At 32.1% G+C, this 17,287-nt stretch overlaps 1 protein-coding gene across 1 annotated transcript in view; it reads right to left on the reverse strand.

Annotated features, from left to right (window-relative positions):
• Positions 1-15,808, reverse strand: part of LOC136983750 (uncharacterized) — a 42,869-nt gene extending 27,061 nt beyond the window's left edge. Inside the window, 5 exon segments of the mRNA XM_067280590.1 lie at positions 3,720-3,894; positions 3,960-4,129; positions 5,041-5,186; positions 6,900-7,049; positions 15,528-15,808. Of these exon segments, the coding sequence (XP_067136691.1) occupies positions 3,720-3,894; positions 3,960-4,129; positions 5,041-5,186; positions 6,900-7,049; positions 15,528-15,807 (921 nt within the window). The 5' untranslated portion in view covers position 15,808.
• Positions 15,809-17,287: the final 1,479 nt, after the last annotated feature.

Raw genomic sequence — 17,287 nt, forward strand, 5'->3', positions numbered from 1 at the left:
CTTTTGATCTTGTCCATTGAGAGAGATATTGCTTCAGGACAGTTTTGTAAGTGAATTTCTGTAAACCTATTGAATTTTCCAATTCATTGTAAAACTATTGTACACATTTTTATTACTTTATTGTGTGTTTTATTTTCCGTTTCTGCCCACCAGTGGCCGATTGGATAAAACACAGAACACTGGTCGTGGTTTCCCGCCTCGCCAACGGCTGGCCACGTGGAGTGTTCCGAGTTTTTCCAACGTTTGTAACACCTAAAATAGGGTCAATTTCCCATAGAAAGTCTTCCTGAGAGGTATCCCCCCTCGGCAGATCTCCCACTTGTCGCGTTGCCGTATACATACAACTTTCTGTTTCTGTATTTAAAATTTTCATATCATTGTAGACCTAAATAAATCTACCCTCTACATCCATCACTCTGTTTTTAGGACCCCAAAATTGCCTAGGGCCTCTTAAATCCTAGCGCCGCCTCTAGAATACATACGACATTCTGATCTATTACATAAAACTATTTTACTAAATCGATTTAACTTCAACCTTTAATATTTGACGATTTATCAGATGTATCGACTAGAATATATTAATACGCGAAGATAACATTTTTCATAGACAGATCGGGCATGGCAAAGTACGTTCCACGGACCGGATCCGACCCACGCACAATCTTGCTACGTTCGACTATATCATTTAAAATTTGTGATGTGAAAGAACTGGTTGTCGCAAACTTCTCGGGAAAGCTTGTATAAAACAATAAATTTCATTTACATATGAAAGTTATAGATCAGAAGTGGGCGTAAATGAGAATTTGCGTCTAAAATTCTCTATATTTGTGCTTCCAAGTCTTTGATAAAGCCCTTTGCAATACACATTAAAAAACCAGAGAGCCGGTTCCAGAGGATTCGCGAAACGTTTAGAAGGCATTTATTAAGCTACAATAGTTGCCTATAACAGAGATGGGCTACCTTTTTAATCAAGCGTGCCAAAATCGCCAAATTAAGATGCAAAATTTTCTCACGTGCCAATCGAAATTTTTAGGAGCGTATCTCGTATTATTACTTACAAGTTAGTGTCTTTTAAGTATCGAAAAAAGCTTTTAAAATAATCAAAAACCTACATATACTTTAGCGTAAAGTTCTTTACGAAACACAAAAAAGAAATATACAAAAAGATGTTGGATATTTAATTTTTACGGTGATTTTTGCGTGACGAAAAAAGTCGTTGTCGTGCCATGTTTGGCACGCGTGCCAAGGGTTGCCCACCCCTGGCCTACAACGTCGTTTTAGTTTTAATCATTACATACATCTAGTTTTGATTTTAGTATTGAAACTACGCTAGTTGACTGCAAACATTTTTTTGATTTTTAAAGGGATCCGAAGATCTCAGTAGTTTGGAAACAGCTGGTTTAAAAAAATGTTTCTCTTTACAAACAAATGGATTACTGATACAACCGATTTATGATTGATTAACCATTGCAACAGACATTTTTCATAGTGTTAAGGCATATGAATGTCGCGATAAATCCAAATAAATCTTACTAAACAATTGGAATTGTGTGCAAAGATCACAATCGAATTTAATTTAATCTAAATTTACTGATATCCCAATTGATACCACAGTTTAAAAATGAAATAATTATGTAGCCTACATTATAAAGAGAGGTGTCTTATTCAAACTAAATAAAAACGTGTTTTCTATGGAATAAAAATAAAAGGAATAAATGTAATTTATATGTAGTCTGGAAAATATCTTAAGACGTAAAAATTATATTTTAATCAATTACCATTACATAAGAAAATTAACTATTAATATCTATTTCTTTCCAATTTAGACACTCCTTCGAATAAATCAAAATAATTGATCGCTTGTTAAGTAGAATTTCATTTACGCCATCCATCTAAACTGGTCCGATGTCAAAGGTATTTTAATATTTAGAGATCATTATTTTTTAAATTGGAAAAATCTCTATTTGCATGCCGAATAGCTGGAGATAGAATAAGAAACCAATGTCAACAAGACAGTGAAGGTCAAGGAAAAGTTTTTGAGTTATAAAGGTCGATCGTTCCCTCCGTCAGTTGATAAAATTACAGTCAATTATCGGTAGGTTATGCAAACATTTCTTACGTCCGTCAAGGATGCGTAGCATAAAATGCTACATCCCGGGCCACTCCGGGTAAAATGCAGACTGGTAGTTAATTTGTTTATAACCGACCATCATATATTGTGTACTAGTCACCTCGAGTTGAAGAATTACAAAAAATAACACTTTGAAATAAGCCGGGGGACAGTGACCTCGTACTAGCCACCCCCGCAGGCAGATAGCTACCACACCCATGCTGATTTTTTAATACTTATGCCTGTTACACTCCAACCTGTATGCTTAACCGGAACTACTAGATAATCAGATATTATTTAATATTTTGAAATTTTTATATATCCATATACGGTACATTCCCCGTGTCTAAAAATCAAATTCAGTAAACAGCGTGACAAATTTCGAGCGATTTTTTAAATGTTGTTTTCTCAGGTATTTCTTTGTTACTTTATTGTTATTATTGTTTTCTTTCATCTACATCCAATAAATACACACACAAACACAGCTTTATCAAAATAAACTTCGATTAAAAACACTAAACACAATACTGTACTTCTCATAGGAATTGAAAAAAGTGAAAAAAAATTACGGAAATTTTAATTCTACGCACAACCCGCATTCTTTTGGATAAACTTAATAAATTAACCTACATTAATAATTTATATTATTCAAATTTATTTACATTACTGAATTTTGCGTAATTTAGATTAATTCTTTTTTCGGTTAATGTTACCTTAGGTAGCCAAGATGGCGGCTCGTCTCCAATTCCAGCAAGGAACGCACGTTCTAACCTAATCTAACCTATTCTAATAATTTGGTTGCTAATAATTATGGTAATTTATTAGAATAGGTTAGGTTAGGTTAGGTTAGAATGTGTGTTCCACTGTTTCTTTGCTGAAATTGGAGACGAGCCGCCATCTTGGCTACCTAAGGTAACATTAACCCTTTTTTCTTTTGCAAATTCTTTATATCTATTGCTCTTGGTTTTATTTTATGACTATTTATTATAATGACTGTAAGAAGAAAAAAAAGCAAATGATAAGCATATAAAATAAGGTTTGCTTTCATGTTTCTTCCAAACGTTTTCTCGTATTCTAAAAAAGTAAGAATTTCATAAATTACAACTTCTGTTATTTGATGACCTAATGGTGCAACATACCAGGACAAATTTGGATTTGCATAAAATGTAAACATAAAAAATAAGATATGCTCTGGTTAAATTATATTTTTCTTAATGAGAGTCCATAAATAAGCTAAAAAAACTAAACTTATGTTGAAATCTCATAGCATATAAATATAAATGGTTTTGCACCGAGCGGATGTATAAAGAAATGTCTTTGGAAAACAGACTTTCTATTGTTAAGCAGAGAGCTACAACCTATTAATGTATGAATGAAAGAGAAAAATAAAAACTAACACTCGATATCAATAATTCTGTTTCCGACAATTGAACATTAAAGTCAAGAATGGGAAGAAAGTTCGTGAGGAATGTTGAAGATCTGGTCTCAACTCATTACAGATACGTATTTTAAAACAATAAAATTTCATACAGCAGAAAGTTAAAATAAAAAAATAGAACACTGCAAACAATTAATGATGCAAAAACGTGATAAGTAAAACGATACTCACTACTCGACTAGATTGAGAATTAGATGATGTTTTTGCACTTCCCAGTGATCTAAGTACTGTAAATGCCGCCGCTAAATGTTTAAAAGCATCCGTCTCCGGTCCTCCACCTGCTACATCAAATAGCTGTCTTAACAGCAACATGGAGGAGTAAGTTTTTCCGCTTCCACTTTCTCCACTAGAATAGTTTTCAATGTAAGAATATGTTAATTTGAAAAGGATCAAGATAAGGAAACAACCCACCTGAGAATAATAGCTTGGGGATATCCCGTTTCACTTTGCTGTCTCACTGCTTCATGAACAACTCTTTGCAGTTGAGGGCACCGAGAAGCAGCATGAGCACTGCTCAATGTTAATGGATTACTAACATCCTGATAAGGATTGATTGACAACAGAATTGGACCGACATTCGTCTAAAAAATTATAATATAATTAAACATCATTGTAACAATACTGTAAAATCGAAAGTGTTGAGTAGAACGTTTCATTTTAGAATAACGAAGCCGTTTAACTTTCTTGAAATGATTCGATAAATAATTAAATTCAATTATTTCGAAAATAAAACAAGTAGCTTTTAATCATAAAAATATGCTTCGTATTCAAATAACAGAGCAGAGCGTAGGTAAATTATAGATAAAGACTTCTCCCAGCTTTTACTACTAGAAATTAATGAAATATAATAAAATAATATTCGATTTACATCCCTTAACTTCGAAAAAAGTGGATCTATGTTACTACTGCTCCGCTTCCAAGTCTTCTGTTTACTAATAAAAAAGTCTGATTGTTGCATGGAATGTTATAGAATTTTTTCCTAGCAGATCATTAAAAAGAATACACTACTTATAAAAACAGGAATGAACAAGGGCAAAAGAAATAAACAGATAAAACCAACACTTTCTCTAATGGAATTTGATTTCATATAAATAGCGAAGGACATCGAACTACAGTAAACCAACGTGGGTCACGCACACCAGCCCAGTAAACGTACAAACAAGAGGAATGAGAACAACAGCTTCATCCATTACGGAGTCTAATGAAATCCACTGTGCATCGTTATGACCACCTAGATTGTGCACAGTATGTCATTATAAGGATTTCATTCTGCAGGCCCTTTAGGGTAACAACGCCATCTTATGTCAACGTCCAGTTGTCGCTGACGGTCATGTCTGCAGTAGAGTATGCAATTGACCGGTTATTGGCCGTTCATAAATGTTTACATCATTAATCACTGTGCATACTCGACTTCATTATTTACATCTCAGAATATGCTCCCAGATTGTAATTAATCGAACGCGTTTTTAATAATTTACAGTGCTACACTTACAAAGTATTCCTGATTGAAGAACCTAGCATGCAGGGTTCGTAGGACGGCGTCCTCAGTCAGTGGCCCGGGCAAATGAATTAAGTCTTGAATTTCAGCACAGACAGATTGTCGAATCATGCCACCAGTTGCGCTTTTACATAGTTCGGCTGTAAAAATAAAAATATATTTGAAAATCTATTCTTCTTCTTCCTCTTCTTCTTAACAATCCCATTTCTGTTTCCAATCGAGTCGTATCATTTGTCAACCTCTGCATTTTTATTTTACAAAAATGTAATCCTGTTTTGATAAAGAATACGACACGTAAAACACATTCCGCTTGGTCACGTCTTCTTCTAGTAAAATCCAATAATAAATATCAACATTGCTGATTGACCATTCCAAAAAAGACTTGCGCACTCATACCATTGTTTTCTTACGGTTTTGTATTATTTATATGAATAAAATTATTCTTTTTATACAAAAATTAATTTTCTAATAATACTCTTTTCAATATTTTTTAATTAAAATTACGATATATTACAAAATGCGGTTAATGTTACCCTTGGTGCCAAGATGGCGGCTCGTCACTGATTCCAGCAAGGAAACAGTGGGACGCACGTTCTAACTTAACCTAACCTATTCTAATAATTTGGTTGCTAATAATTATGGTAATTTATTAGAATAGGTTAGGTTAGAACGTTCGTCCCACTGTTTCTTTGCTGGAATCAGAGACGAGCCGCCATCTTGGCACCAAGGGTAACATTAACCCAAAATGCTAAAATTCTTAATTAACCTTATCAGGGATTCGAAAATGTCGAAAGGTCGTGCAAACCCTTTATTTTAGCGGATCCCCGTGTTTAGCTATTGGCTTTTAGTCATTAATTAATTAATAAACTACAATAATAATAAGCATCCGAGACATCTTATATTATTTTTTGACGACTTTTGAATTGTTAAATAAAATAACAGAATTGATAAATTAAAAAAATTGAATAAAAAGAACCAACTTTTTTATTTATCAAAAAGTCATTAAAACGTATCATTTTAATGTATAATATACAAATTCATCACATTTCACCTAAAGCTTAATATAGTTTTAAAGAATATTTTTAAATATTTGCTATGTAATAAAATAAAAACGTTTTTAGAACACGGGCCTGCGGACTCCCGACAAGTTTATAAACAAAATTATATTTATTTATTTTATATGAATTTCCAATATTTAAGTCGATACATCTGGAAGAATTTTTGCTCCGTTTGACTATACTTATCTCGGTATACCTCAAAGATATTTCCCGAGGGAGATAGTTAGAGATTACACGATCTTAGTCAAGATTAATGATGTTCAAGTCAATGTTTTTTGAGGTCCTGTCTCTGATATGCATGCAACTTCGAGGAATGTTATGGGTCCAAAGATTAAAAAAAAAAAGTCGAGAATGATAGTGTTTTCGATAAACGAAATTCACGCTTTTATTTTTGAAAACAGTCTTGATTATTAATAGAGGCAGGCATTATTAATAGTTATTGAATCGGTTAAAAGATTGGTTCGAAGCATCGTTCATGTCCTATATCCCAGATAAGTCGATGGTTTTTTTTTTAACCCAAACTTGTTTTTTCCCTCCCCTTACCTAAGAAACGCCCGAAGGTAAGTTAGAGCTGTAAACAGTGAAGAGAGGAGGGAAGAAATAACTCGAGGAATGCGAGTCTGGTTCTCCCCATTCATTCAAAAACATTCAATGAAGTATTTCTTTTAGGTCCTATATTTCATTCATTCTCATACTATGACTCGAAAACTGTGAAGAAACCAAAGCTAGAGATTACCCCCTTTTTAAAATAATTTTGATATTTAAACGAAAAAAAGAGTTCATCAATGAACCCACCCTGCTGATAAGCGGAAAATGTCTGACCATTGAGGGGTGCGGGCGCTGCTCCAACACTAGTCACATGAAGCCGGTTTCTTAATGTCACCAACTCTGAACTGAGACTGCGCAGACGTTGCTGAAGATGGACGGCTTCGTTTGATGATGCATCTACAAATACAAATAAAAATAAAAACACGATTAATAAGCTGAAACTATCGGCGTAATCACGCTACCCTAACACTAACGTTTAATTATTGGAAAATTTTCATTCATATTATTGTACTCTTGTTTTCGTAATTCGATAGTTTTATCTGGAAGAAGTTTATAGCTCCACCTTAAATCCAAATTGTCTACAGGTGCGTATCCTCGGGCTTTTTTCCTATCAGCTAAACTGATGGGATTTAATTAGAGCTTACAGGATACTCCTATTTTGAAGTAAACTTACTCGCGGCTTTTTATCTTACGCCATTAAATGAAAAACACAACGTAATTTCACTCGGTTATTTATATGTATTCTGTTCTACTAAAGTTTAGATAATCTTGAATTTATTAGGAAAAAAATATATAATTTATACATCTAAATCTGCTATAAATTCAATTTCTTTGAACATCTAAATGTACTATAGGCCTACATAATAATTAATAGGAGAGACAATTACTAGAAACACCCGCATATTGTGGAAGTAAAAATTAGAAATCTTTACTCTTTTATTCAGAATGCTTATCTCACTTTATACAAGTTTACGAAAGAATTGACAGATTTAAGTATTGTTTATTTTCATACCATGAAAAAAATCGAAACAAAAATCCCATTTATATGTCATTGCCTACTCTAAGTTTATATGTGATATATTTATATAATAGTTTAAAGTAAACGTATTTGTATTTTGTTAACCCGGTAAGTAAAATAACAATAATTAGAATTTACAGTAAAATTCTATTCACATCACTCGATTTTACTACTAAAACGGTTAAAATTTCGTTTGATTATTTCCCAAATCTCGAGTACAAAATATGAATTTTTCGCATAAGAATATACGACAATAAAATTGTTTACGCGTTAATTATTACCGAGAGATTTATTATAAACTTATATTAATTTAAAATTAATTAAATAAATAGTTTAAATCGTTGATATAATTAAATAAACTGATAATTTAAGTAAATTAATCGTATTAATACACTAGGTTATTATAATTAAAATTAGATTTGTAAATGTTTTACTTATATACTTTATACACGTGAGTTTTGTTTACAAATATACTAAGCAAATACAAGACAGAAATAAATTACATTGCTTACAGCTTAATTAGATTTTGTTTGAAACAGTGCAGAATATATAGCTTCGTTACAGTCCTGATAAGATTACGATACGAGATTGTTAAGATTTTCGTCCGCCACCACATGTCACGAAGACGCGTGACATTAAATGTGTTGTCAAAAGAGTTGAATGACCTTTGTATTTTCAACCGGTAAAAAGAAATACAACTTTCCAAATATGAAATTATGCAGAAGAATTAAGCGGAATTATTCTTTTTGGTCAACCATCAACAATTGCATCGTGTCAACACAGCGCTCAGCACCCCGCATGAGACGGCAGAACTTGTGTGGCAGGTTTCTAGCTTTCGTTCCCTCTTTCGACGTCCCGGCTCTGCACAACCTCTGACCTCTCGAAAGGAAAAGAAGACGGTTCTTTACAACTTAGATAAGAGTGGCGTTTAAATGCATTGGGGTGCACTGGTCATATACATTCCAGTGGCTTTGACGTTACAGTCAGTGGCAGTAAAGTCAAAATAAATTCCATCGCTTATAATTCGGAATAGTACCCATTCTACTACCACTATTCCAGACTCTGTTCAGTAATCCGAATCCGGCGTTTACTGTTTCACGGCAGAATCCGGATCTAGTTACACACAAACGTGACTGACCACTGCCATAAAACGCACCCGCAACTGCAACATGGGTTACGTGATTGGTAAAAATTGTTAAGGTGGAAGTAAGCATTTGAAATCTCTTCGAAAAGCTCGAGATATATCCCAAATCACGTGACCACAAGAATGGGTGATTTTAGAGGTAAGTAATTGCAGGTAACTCACCTTGCAATTTTCTCTCCGTCTCCCAGAACTTCTGTAATTCGGTGAAATACTTATCGAGAATGAAGATTTTCGAAAGGCCGAGTGTTGCCATCACCTCTAACGATGTTGAGTAACGCGCGCTTTAACGTTGCCCAATCATGGTTTGAGGACTTAAACGAAGAAGAGGAAGAAGCCAGGAACTTCTCATCACGATAACTTGTATTCATCTACGTCTCGCGGCCATGAGGGGGAGAAGACCAAATCGGTAGCAGCAACTCTTGTCCAACCACTCGCGAGACCGTTACAGGTAAGGGTTGCTTCCATTCCCAGGCACAGGGAAGTGCACAGACGGAGGGACTTCTTAGTTTATCTTGATTTCGGCATAGCGCTAATTCTCCGACAAAATGAATAAAAGGCAAACAAAAACCATATACCAATACAAAATTCTTTTCCAGTCAAACTACGATCATTGTTTTGCCAATTATAAATTAATGAATTAATTAAAAGAAAAGCTCAAATTTCTATGCATTATATTCCAAAAACTTTAACCTTTTTTTTATATTAATGTTTAAAATACAGCTAGAGAAAATATTACAGATGAAACACAGAATTCCAGAGAGGAAACTATTATATAAAAGATCAATTTTTCTTCCTCCTCTGAAAAACTCTAGTAAATAAAATTAGTTCAAATTCATTTTCAATATATATATATAGGCCTAATAGAAATTCTTTTAGGTTTTTCCCCTAAGATTCCTACTTCCCTGAAATCGCTTTTAATTCGTTTTAATTTATTTAATTAGATTATGCAATTTACCTATAAAAATATACCTTGTTTAAGTTTATATACTTCCGAGTCAATAGTTTGTCTTTTATATTAATTAAAATATAACTAAGCTTTATTAATATATCTTTTAACTAACTCAATGAAGGAACGTCGAAAAGTAAAACACGCCTTTTAATATTATTCTATTAAAATCGAGAAGGAACTATCAAATTCTATTGTATTTTTACGAGTTTCACAGTGCACAATCGGTTTCGTATTTTTTATATTGCGTTATATGAGACATAAGTGAAAGTGATTTACGATCGTATTTATAATTATAGAAAGTTTATATTTGTTTAAATTGGGTTATAATGAAAACAATACACGTGTAATGAATTTGAAAACAAAGTATTAGTGTAGAAATGAATGCACGACGTTGCTTATCGGATTATCAATGAACAAAGACTCTTCAATAGTAATATTAATTGTAATCGTCGCTTAATATAAGCAACACAGTTTTATCCTCATCACGAAATACTACAAATCCTGAAACTTCGCAGAGCATCTACACCGTCATTAAACGGTGGGAGTGGCAAGATTTTCTTTTAAAACCAGCGCCGTCTATATGTACTGTACATTACTCAATCATCTGGTCAAACTGGTTTTACTTTATATTGCCTGTAAATATATCCGAATACAATTACGATGAAGAAAAAAATTCAAGCAGGAAGAAATGAATATGTTTACTGATCTTTATAGTTTTTGTGCATCTGACCCTTTTGGCCTTCTTTGCACCTGCAAACTTTCCTGATTATTACTCTTGCATTTATAACTTGTTCTGATGGATTCTATCGCATGCTAAAAATATTTTACACTTATGAACTATTATTATTATTTTTTTTAAATCGTGAAATTAAGGACTTTTGACTAATTACAATATGTATTATTTTCCCATTAAATTACAGAAATAAAGCTTTATAAGTCAAGTTTTTATTGCAGAATTTAATACAGAATTGAAAGAAATTTCAAGTTCGGTTCATTCCTTTTTCCACAAAGAAACAGATTTCAAATACAAAAATATTTGAAACTTTATTCAATATAAAATATTTAAAACAATAGGATAACTACAGCACAACTATTTAACATATACATTTATTTAATCAGTTTTAGTAAATACCCACTTCCTATTCGTATACAAAACAATACTACACGATTAAACCTTCAAGTATATTTCTGTATTCTTATATTAGTAATAGGGAGCCGACTAAAGTGTTCGTTTATTCCGTTTTATCATGTAAGAAAATGGAGATGCGAATTGGTCAGTGCAAAGTATATATAACAAAGAGTTATTTCGAGAAAACTACATTTCCCACGACCTTTGACCTCTAACCTGCACAGGCTGTAGACGTGAGAGTGGGCGGTTTGAGGGAGGAACTTATGATGGATTAGCATGCTGGGTCAACGTGCAGACAGAAAAGTTGAGACGAGAAATGTTCATTTCTTTCATCCTTCTAAGCAAGTAAAACTAACTCGATTATTAGAGAAACCTTAATTGTGTGATGGAATGAAAGCTATGCAATTCTTTTTTAAATTAAAAGATTCGTTGATAATTTACATAATGCACGAATTAAGTGTTAGTTGGAGATTGGTATGAAGTATAAACTGTAATTCCCGGTACACAAAATTTGAATTTGTATAATTATATAATTGAACGCTAGAGGGCAGCACAGCGTAGAGAAGAAACAATACAAGTGAAATAATTTATTTAATTAAAATATAACTAATTAAATAAATTCGAAAGTAATTAGAATATAATTAAAGCCTTCGACATTTCAATTTAATTTATTATTAGAATTAAATCGATTTTCTTCAATCTCGCACATTTAAAATAGAAACAACAATAACAACAACAAAAATCAATATATTGCCAGATTTGAATTATTATTTAATTAATAAGAGAATATTAAAATAATAATTATACTTTTAAAATAGTCTTAGCCTAAGCAGTTGAAACGCCAAAAGTCTGGCTTCTTTTCCAATATTGAATCTTAAATACATAATAACACGTTACTTTTAAGGGTAATTTTGAATTTTTATCTGTATATTAATTGAAAGAGGGTTTCGGCTTAGTCCGACTTAGTTTGAATAAACGGTTGGGGTTCAAAATACGTTTAAAGTATCGAATTAAAGCTCTTATCGTGTAGATGATGCCGCTGAAGAGCGATTTGAGAAAGGCGTAATGGGAAAGTGGCAAATGTACAATTATAAGTCTATAGGACAAACATGTCAGGATCCCACCTCCTGTTAACTTTAGCAATTTTTTTATGTTTCTCAATTTCATTATTGTAAATGCCGAGATTAATAAACGTAGAGGTCTCTCTTGCTTAACTCGCGAAATTAATTACGGTAATCCTTTTATATGCGCGGTAGAAGTTTTAAAAAATTAACCGCGTTAATGAAGGGATACCTGTACATTTTAGTTACTATTTTATTTTATTTTTTTTTTCGCTCTTTCCCAACTCAACCTCACCAATTTTCTACCCCTCTCAAATGCTCGAGCAACCCGGACATACAAGCTAGTTTTGATATAAAAATTAGCTGTTTTCTAAGCATCTGTTTCTTTGCAATAATTAGTAGGACCATAAGCATGCATACAAATGAAGATCCATTCTGGTTTTCAAATAAACAAAACGAAAATAAAAGTAAATATAAGCAATTATACTTTGTATTTATCTCCAGGAATAATTTAATAAAATATAAGAACATGTGGCTAATTTAAGCTTAATTCCTACTCTCTATCAAACTTAATTGCTGGCTACACCACTACTAATTTTTCATAAGTAATTTTAAATTTAAATTTTAGGACTACAAATGTAAGTATAAATACTTCTTTGGCTTTATAGTAGATACAAGTTTAAATAACTCGAGAATAAATTTAGTTAATTTTAAATTTGAGGTATATTTCCTGCTTTTAAAATGGCTAAAATCTATAAATTTCTCACAACTGTACTGTATATCATACAATAGTCATTAACTATAAAAAGAAACGTGGAGATATTTTCTGTCTATCGGAATAAATGATCTTCGAAATTTAAGCACTCTCGATAGATTTTTTTTTTTTTTGTTTGTTTTTGACCTGGGATACATTTAAACGAGTAGATTAAATTTATATCATCGTTCGATTCTTCGTGGTTTTATACTGTTTTCGTTAATGGCTAAATTTATTGAGGTATTTAAGATAATTTCATTATCAATTCGGTATATCGAAAAATAATGATAAACGTGACCAGTTCTCTTACAGAAAATCCCGTCATTTGCAACAGTTGTAGATCTTGTCTGTTGCATTCTTAGAATAAAACAAATATAATAATACTCTTGAAAGACAAACCCTAATGTGCGTTCTTTATCATAAGCAGCTTTTTTTTTCTTTTTTTTTTTTGTAATAAATGGCCTGAGAATGTTTATTGTATGATCCATTATAAAGAACAGTGAAACAGGAATCTTTTATTTTTCGTAAAGTGTTTTTGTTTGTTCGTTTTCCTCAATTCCTTGCACATGTTTCTTTTATACATTCTAATTAAGTAAAACTGCTAACTTTGTATATAGTAGCACCAGATGGCGCGACTTATCAGATTTGACTTTTTATTTATACACAGTACAGTAATTAGTGTTTTATATTCGCATCAATCTTCGCAATAATTTAATACTAAATATATTATATTCGTCAGAAAAAAAAAAAACATAATTAGACTAATTTATATTTAAAATGATAAAATTTAAATAAAAATTTACTTAAAAGTTATGTATAAAATATACAGTACATAATTGGGAAATCATAGTATATCGGCTGTAAATTCTGTATAAATTTTTACTTAAAAAACATCAAATTTGACTTTCCAAAAATATGTAAGGATAGAGAATATCGTGACCAGTTGCCTTGTGTCTAAACCTGAACTGGTCTTGATAGCGTATTGTTTTTAAATACTTAATGAAAATAAATAACGATTTTAAGCAATATCTTATTAGATTTAAATAAAAATTACAGATTAACTCTGGTTTTAGAGTATTATTAATTAATCAATTTAGAATACCACGGTAGATAAAGCCGATTTTTTGACATTAATAGAGGACTGATGCTGGATATTCAGAAACTTTGGAAATGACGAATTACAAAGAAATGCGCGTTCCCATTAAAAATACACATCTCAATTGATGTCGTGAAAAGAGAAGAAAATTTTCTTAATTCATCGAATGAATATAAAAGCAATTACGCTTCATCCATCAACGTCAACTAAATAAATGGAATCTTCCAAGACGTACACTTTTACTAAGTTGAGTGACCTTCTCCCCTCTCTTAACATTAGACCTTGTCACTATATTTCACGGGTTCGAATTCTGATTTCTCATTAAAATGCGAATTGCGTATTTAAAAGCATAGAATTTTTCATCGAATTAACTTGTTAGAAGCGTTCTTATCATTTTTTCATGCGTGGTATATTTCTGTGACATTAATCTATGCTAAAGGTTAGTGATTCGACCGTGCTTAACTGATACAGGAACGTTTTAATACAAAGTATTTTTAGTGAAGTTACACAAACAACTTACATCTTCCGGATTATAATTTTTTCTTTAGTTCGGTAACAAAATGAATCATCTTCTAATTCCTTCTTTTTAAGTGGAAAACATGTAACGATCGAGCAAAGATCACGTCCATTTGTCTACAAAGGTCACGTACCAAACAAGTGGTTATCAACTTCAGACAATTATGTGGTTCTGGTCTCGTCCTATTACATGCAGTGGCGTGCGGTTTTATCTGCACCTCTATACCTCACCCATAAGGTCAAGTTTTGTGGCGCGAGTCGTGACGTCGCCTTTCACCTTGCACCCCCTCCATCCCCTCCCAAACCCGGGTCTCCGAGTGATAAAAATTTCAGAAACAATAAACATTACATTAGAGATATTCAAAAAAAATTCTAATATTAGTTTTGCCAGAATAATCTAATAAATACGCGCCTGTTCGGAATGCTTCACCGTATACAATGTAAGGAAGACTTATGTACAGGGGCATCATCTCACAAGGGTACGAATTTCGTGTATCTGCTTTAAATCTCGCTCCAGGGAAAAAATTCCGTCACATACTAAGGTTGTAGGTGGGTCAATATCTGCTGTACTGGGTATAAAAACTTCTTCGTTTAAGGTGTACTGTAAAGGTTAAGAGGGGAAGTATGAATTTCCTAACCATCGAACAGTGATGGGAAAATCGTGGATATATGTTACTCCACCTTGACATCCGTTATCAACACCAAACCTATAATAAAAGATTGTGGAACGTGATCTTCCCTCGCCGATTATCATCACGCATGCTCCGTGCCCATTACCCTCCGACTGGGAAGATAGCGGTCAATAGGAAAAGCGATATGGGGGAAGTCACGAATTCAAAAAGTATCCATCGATACAAAATTAAACTAATCACATGATAAATATTTATAGCTGTAATAGATTTTCTCCTCGTCTGGCCAAAACAATTGTCTGGTGTTTTTAAATACTCTTTTCTTTCCAACTATGTAAATAAGCTGGATTTAATTGTATATTTTTAAAATTAAATAACTAAAAATGAAAAAAAAAACTTTTTAAATTGTATCATTTTCCCAAACTTATATTTAATGACGTCTGTATTTAAAACCTTATAGAAATTTTGAAAAGTTTCTATACCTAACCGGCTTTCGTCTGCTTGAATCAGAACGTCGTCTGCTAGAGTAAACGTGTTTTTTGATTATTTATCGTGGACATAATTAAATTTTCACTCACCTTGCGTGATTGCCGAATCGCAACGATACTTTTTCCATAGACTGCTGAGTTTTGGCATTAAATACCATCCCTTTTCGGTTCGATTTCTGGTAACTCTAACATCTTCTACGGTTGCTTGCCTCATTGTGACGTTTGATTTACAAGAATAATTCCTTAATTTACGTAAAGCACGTATATTGTCGCGTATCTTACGCAATTCGCGTTGACAATCCGTAACCTCTTCGCCGTAACGTAGTACGTCCCCGTACAACTGGTCGGGGAGAAGGACGTAGGTCGGCATGTTGACCCCTCGGTGGCCCACTAGTTCTGGTGCAGGCGCCATCACCTCTTATGGAGACACCTGGCGGGAGATTGACTCGACTGAGGTAATGGTCGCTAAGTAAACAACGGCACGTGCTCACGTATCAATTAAGAGGAAGTACCAATAAAATGTTAAGAAGATTTTGATTGGTCGTTTTTCATTTGATATTACTTTTTTTCGTTTTTTATTCGCTATCGTCGACTTTAAAAATGTGCAACCGACCTAATTTAAATACACTATAAATATTATAAATCTTTAAAATTATTTAGTGAGAGCTATTTTTCACAAGGTTAAGTAAGTCACGAGTTTTTCTTAATTATCGATTTTGTTCTTTTAAAATTAATAATTAATTTTATAACTTATAACATTTGAATAGACTGTAATAGCTTTGATTAATGAAAGCTTCGTGTACCTCATTTATTTTCTAAACATTAATTATCGTTTAGGGGATAATAAGAAGTTTTGAACCGAAATAAACTTCAACTTCATACTCAAAAAATTTAACAAAAACTTGCATTTTGTCGTCAATTTAGTAAATTTTTATTTGTAAAAATGAAATGCAAATTATTTGGTAAGCTTTCATTACATTTCAATTGTAATTATCATTGCATTTACCTTCGTTACCATTTAATTATCATTAAATGTAAATGCAATGATAATTACAATTTAAAAGTATTCTTAAATTTTATATGTTAAATTATTTTGATATATATTTAATTAGCTTTGGAATTAAGGGAATATAATAATAAAAATATAGAATATCAGTTTCATTTATCAAAGCTAATTTTTTGAATTTCAAAAGGTTTAAAATATTCTGGAAAAGGTTTTAAAATCTTCGTTAAGAGTTATGCTAAATTATTATTATGAGAAGAGGATCATCGGAAACGATGCTATTAACTGTATTGAAAGAGAGAAACAAATAAGAAAGATGAATGAACGAATTGAATAAATCAAATAGCATCAATAACAACGTCAAACAACATCAATACTTACTCGAAGGTTAAGAGGAGGGGGTCACAAGACTAAATACTAGCGAGTCACGATAGTGAACTTCCGTTTTAAAGAATGCATTGTATGTTGATAAAAGTTTAAAGTATATAATTTTAAAAAATATAATGAAACAATTAAGTTTTCCTATGCAATTATGATACTAGTTATAATCTTTTCCAAAACGAATGAAAAGTAATATAGCTAAAATATAATAATTTACGTTATGATAATTATTACTTTTAATTTCCTGTATTTATTTAGTTTTTAGATTATAAAAATTCAAAAATCAATTTATATTTATAAATATTCTAATTTATTAATACAGTACTAATAAACTGGAAAGGTTTAGGATTTTTAGAAATTTTTAAAGAAATTTATCCCTTTAATTTTTATCCTGTTATTAATCCAAATGCCAATGGATAGATCCTATTCAAAAAGTTGATAAGATACTCTATGGCTTGATATAAAA

Source organism: Centruroides vittatus, unplaced genomic scaffold, assembly GCF_030686945.1.
Source record: "Centruroides vittatus isolate TY-2023 unplaced genomic scaffold, ASM3068694v2 contig_885, whole genome shotgun sequence".
In the NCBI taxonomy this organism is placed as follows: domain Eukaryota; kingdom Metazoa; phylum Arthropoda; class Arachnida; order Scorpiones; family Buthidae; genus Centruroides; species Centruroides vittatus.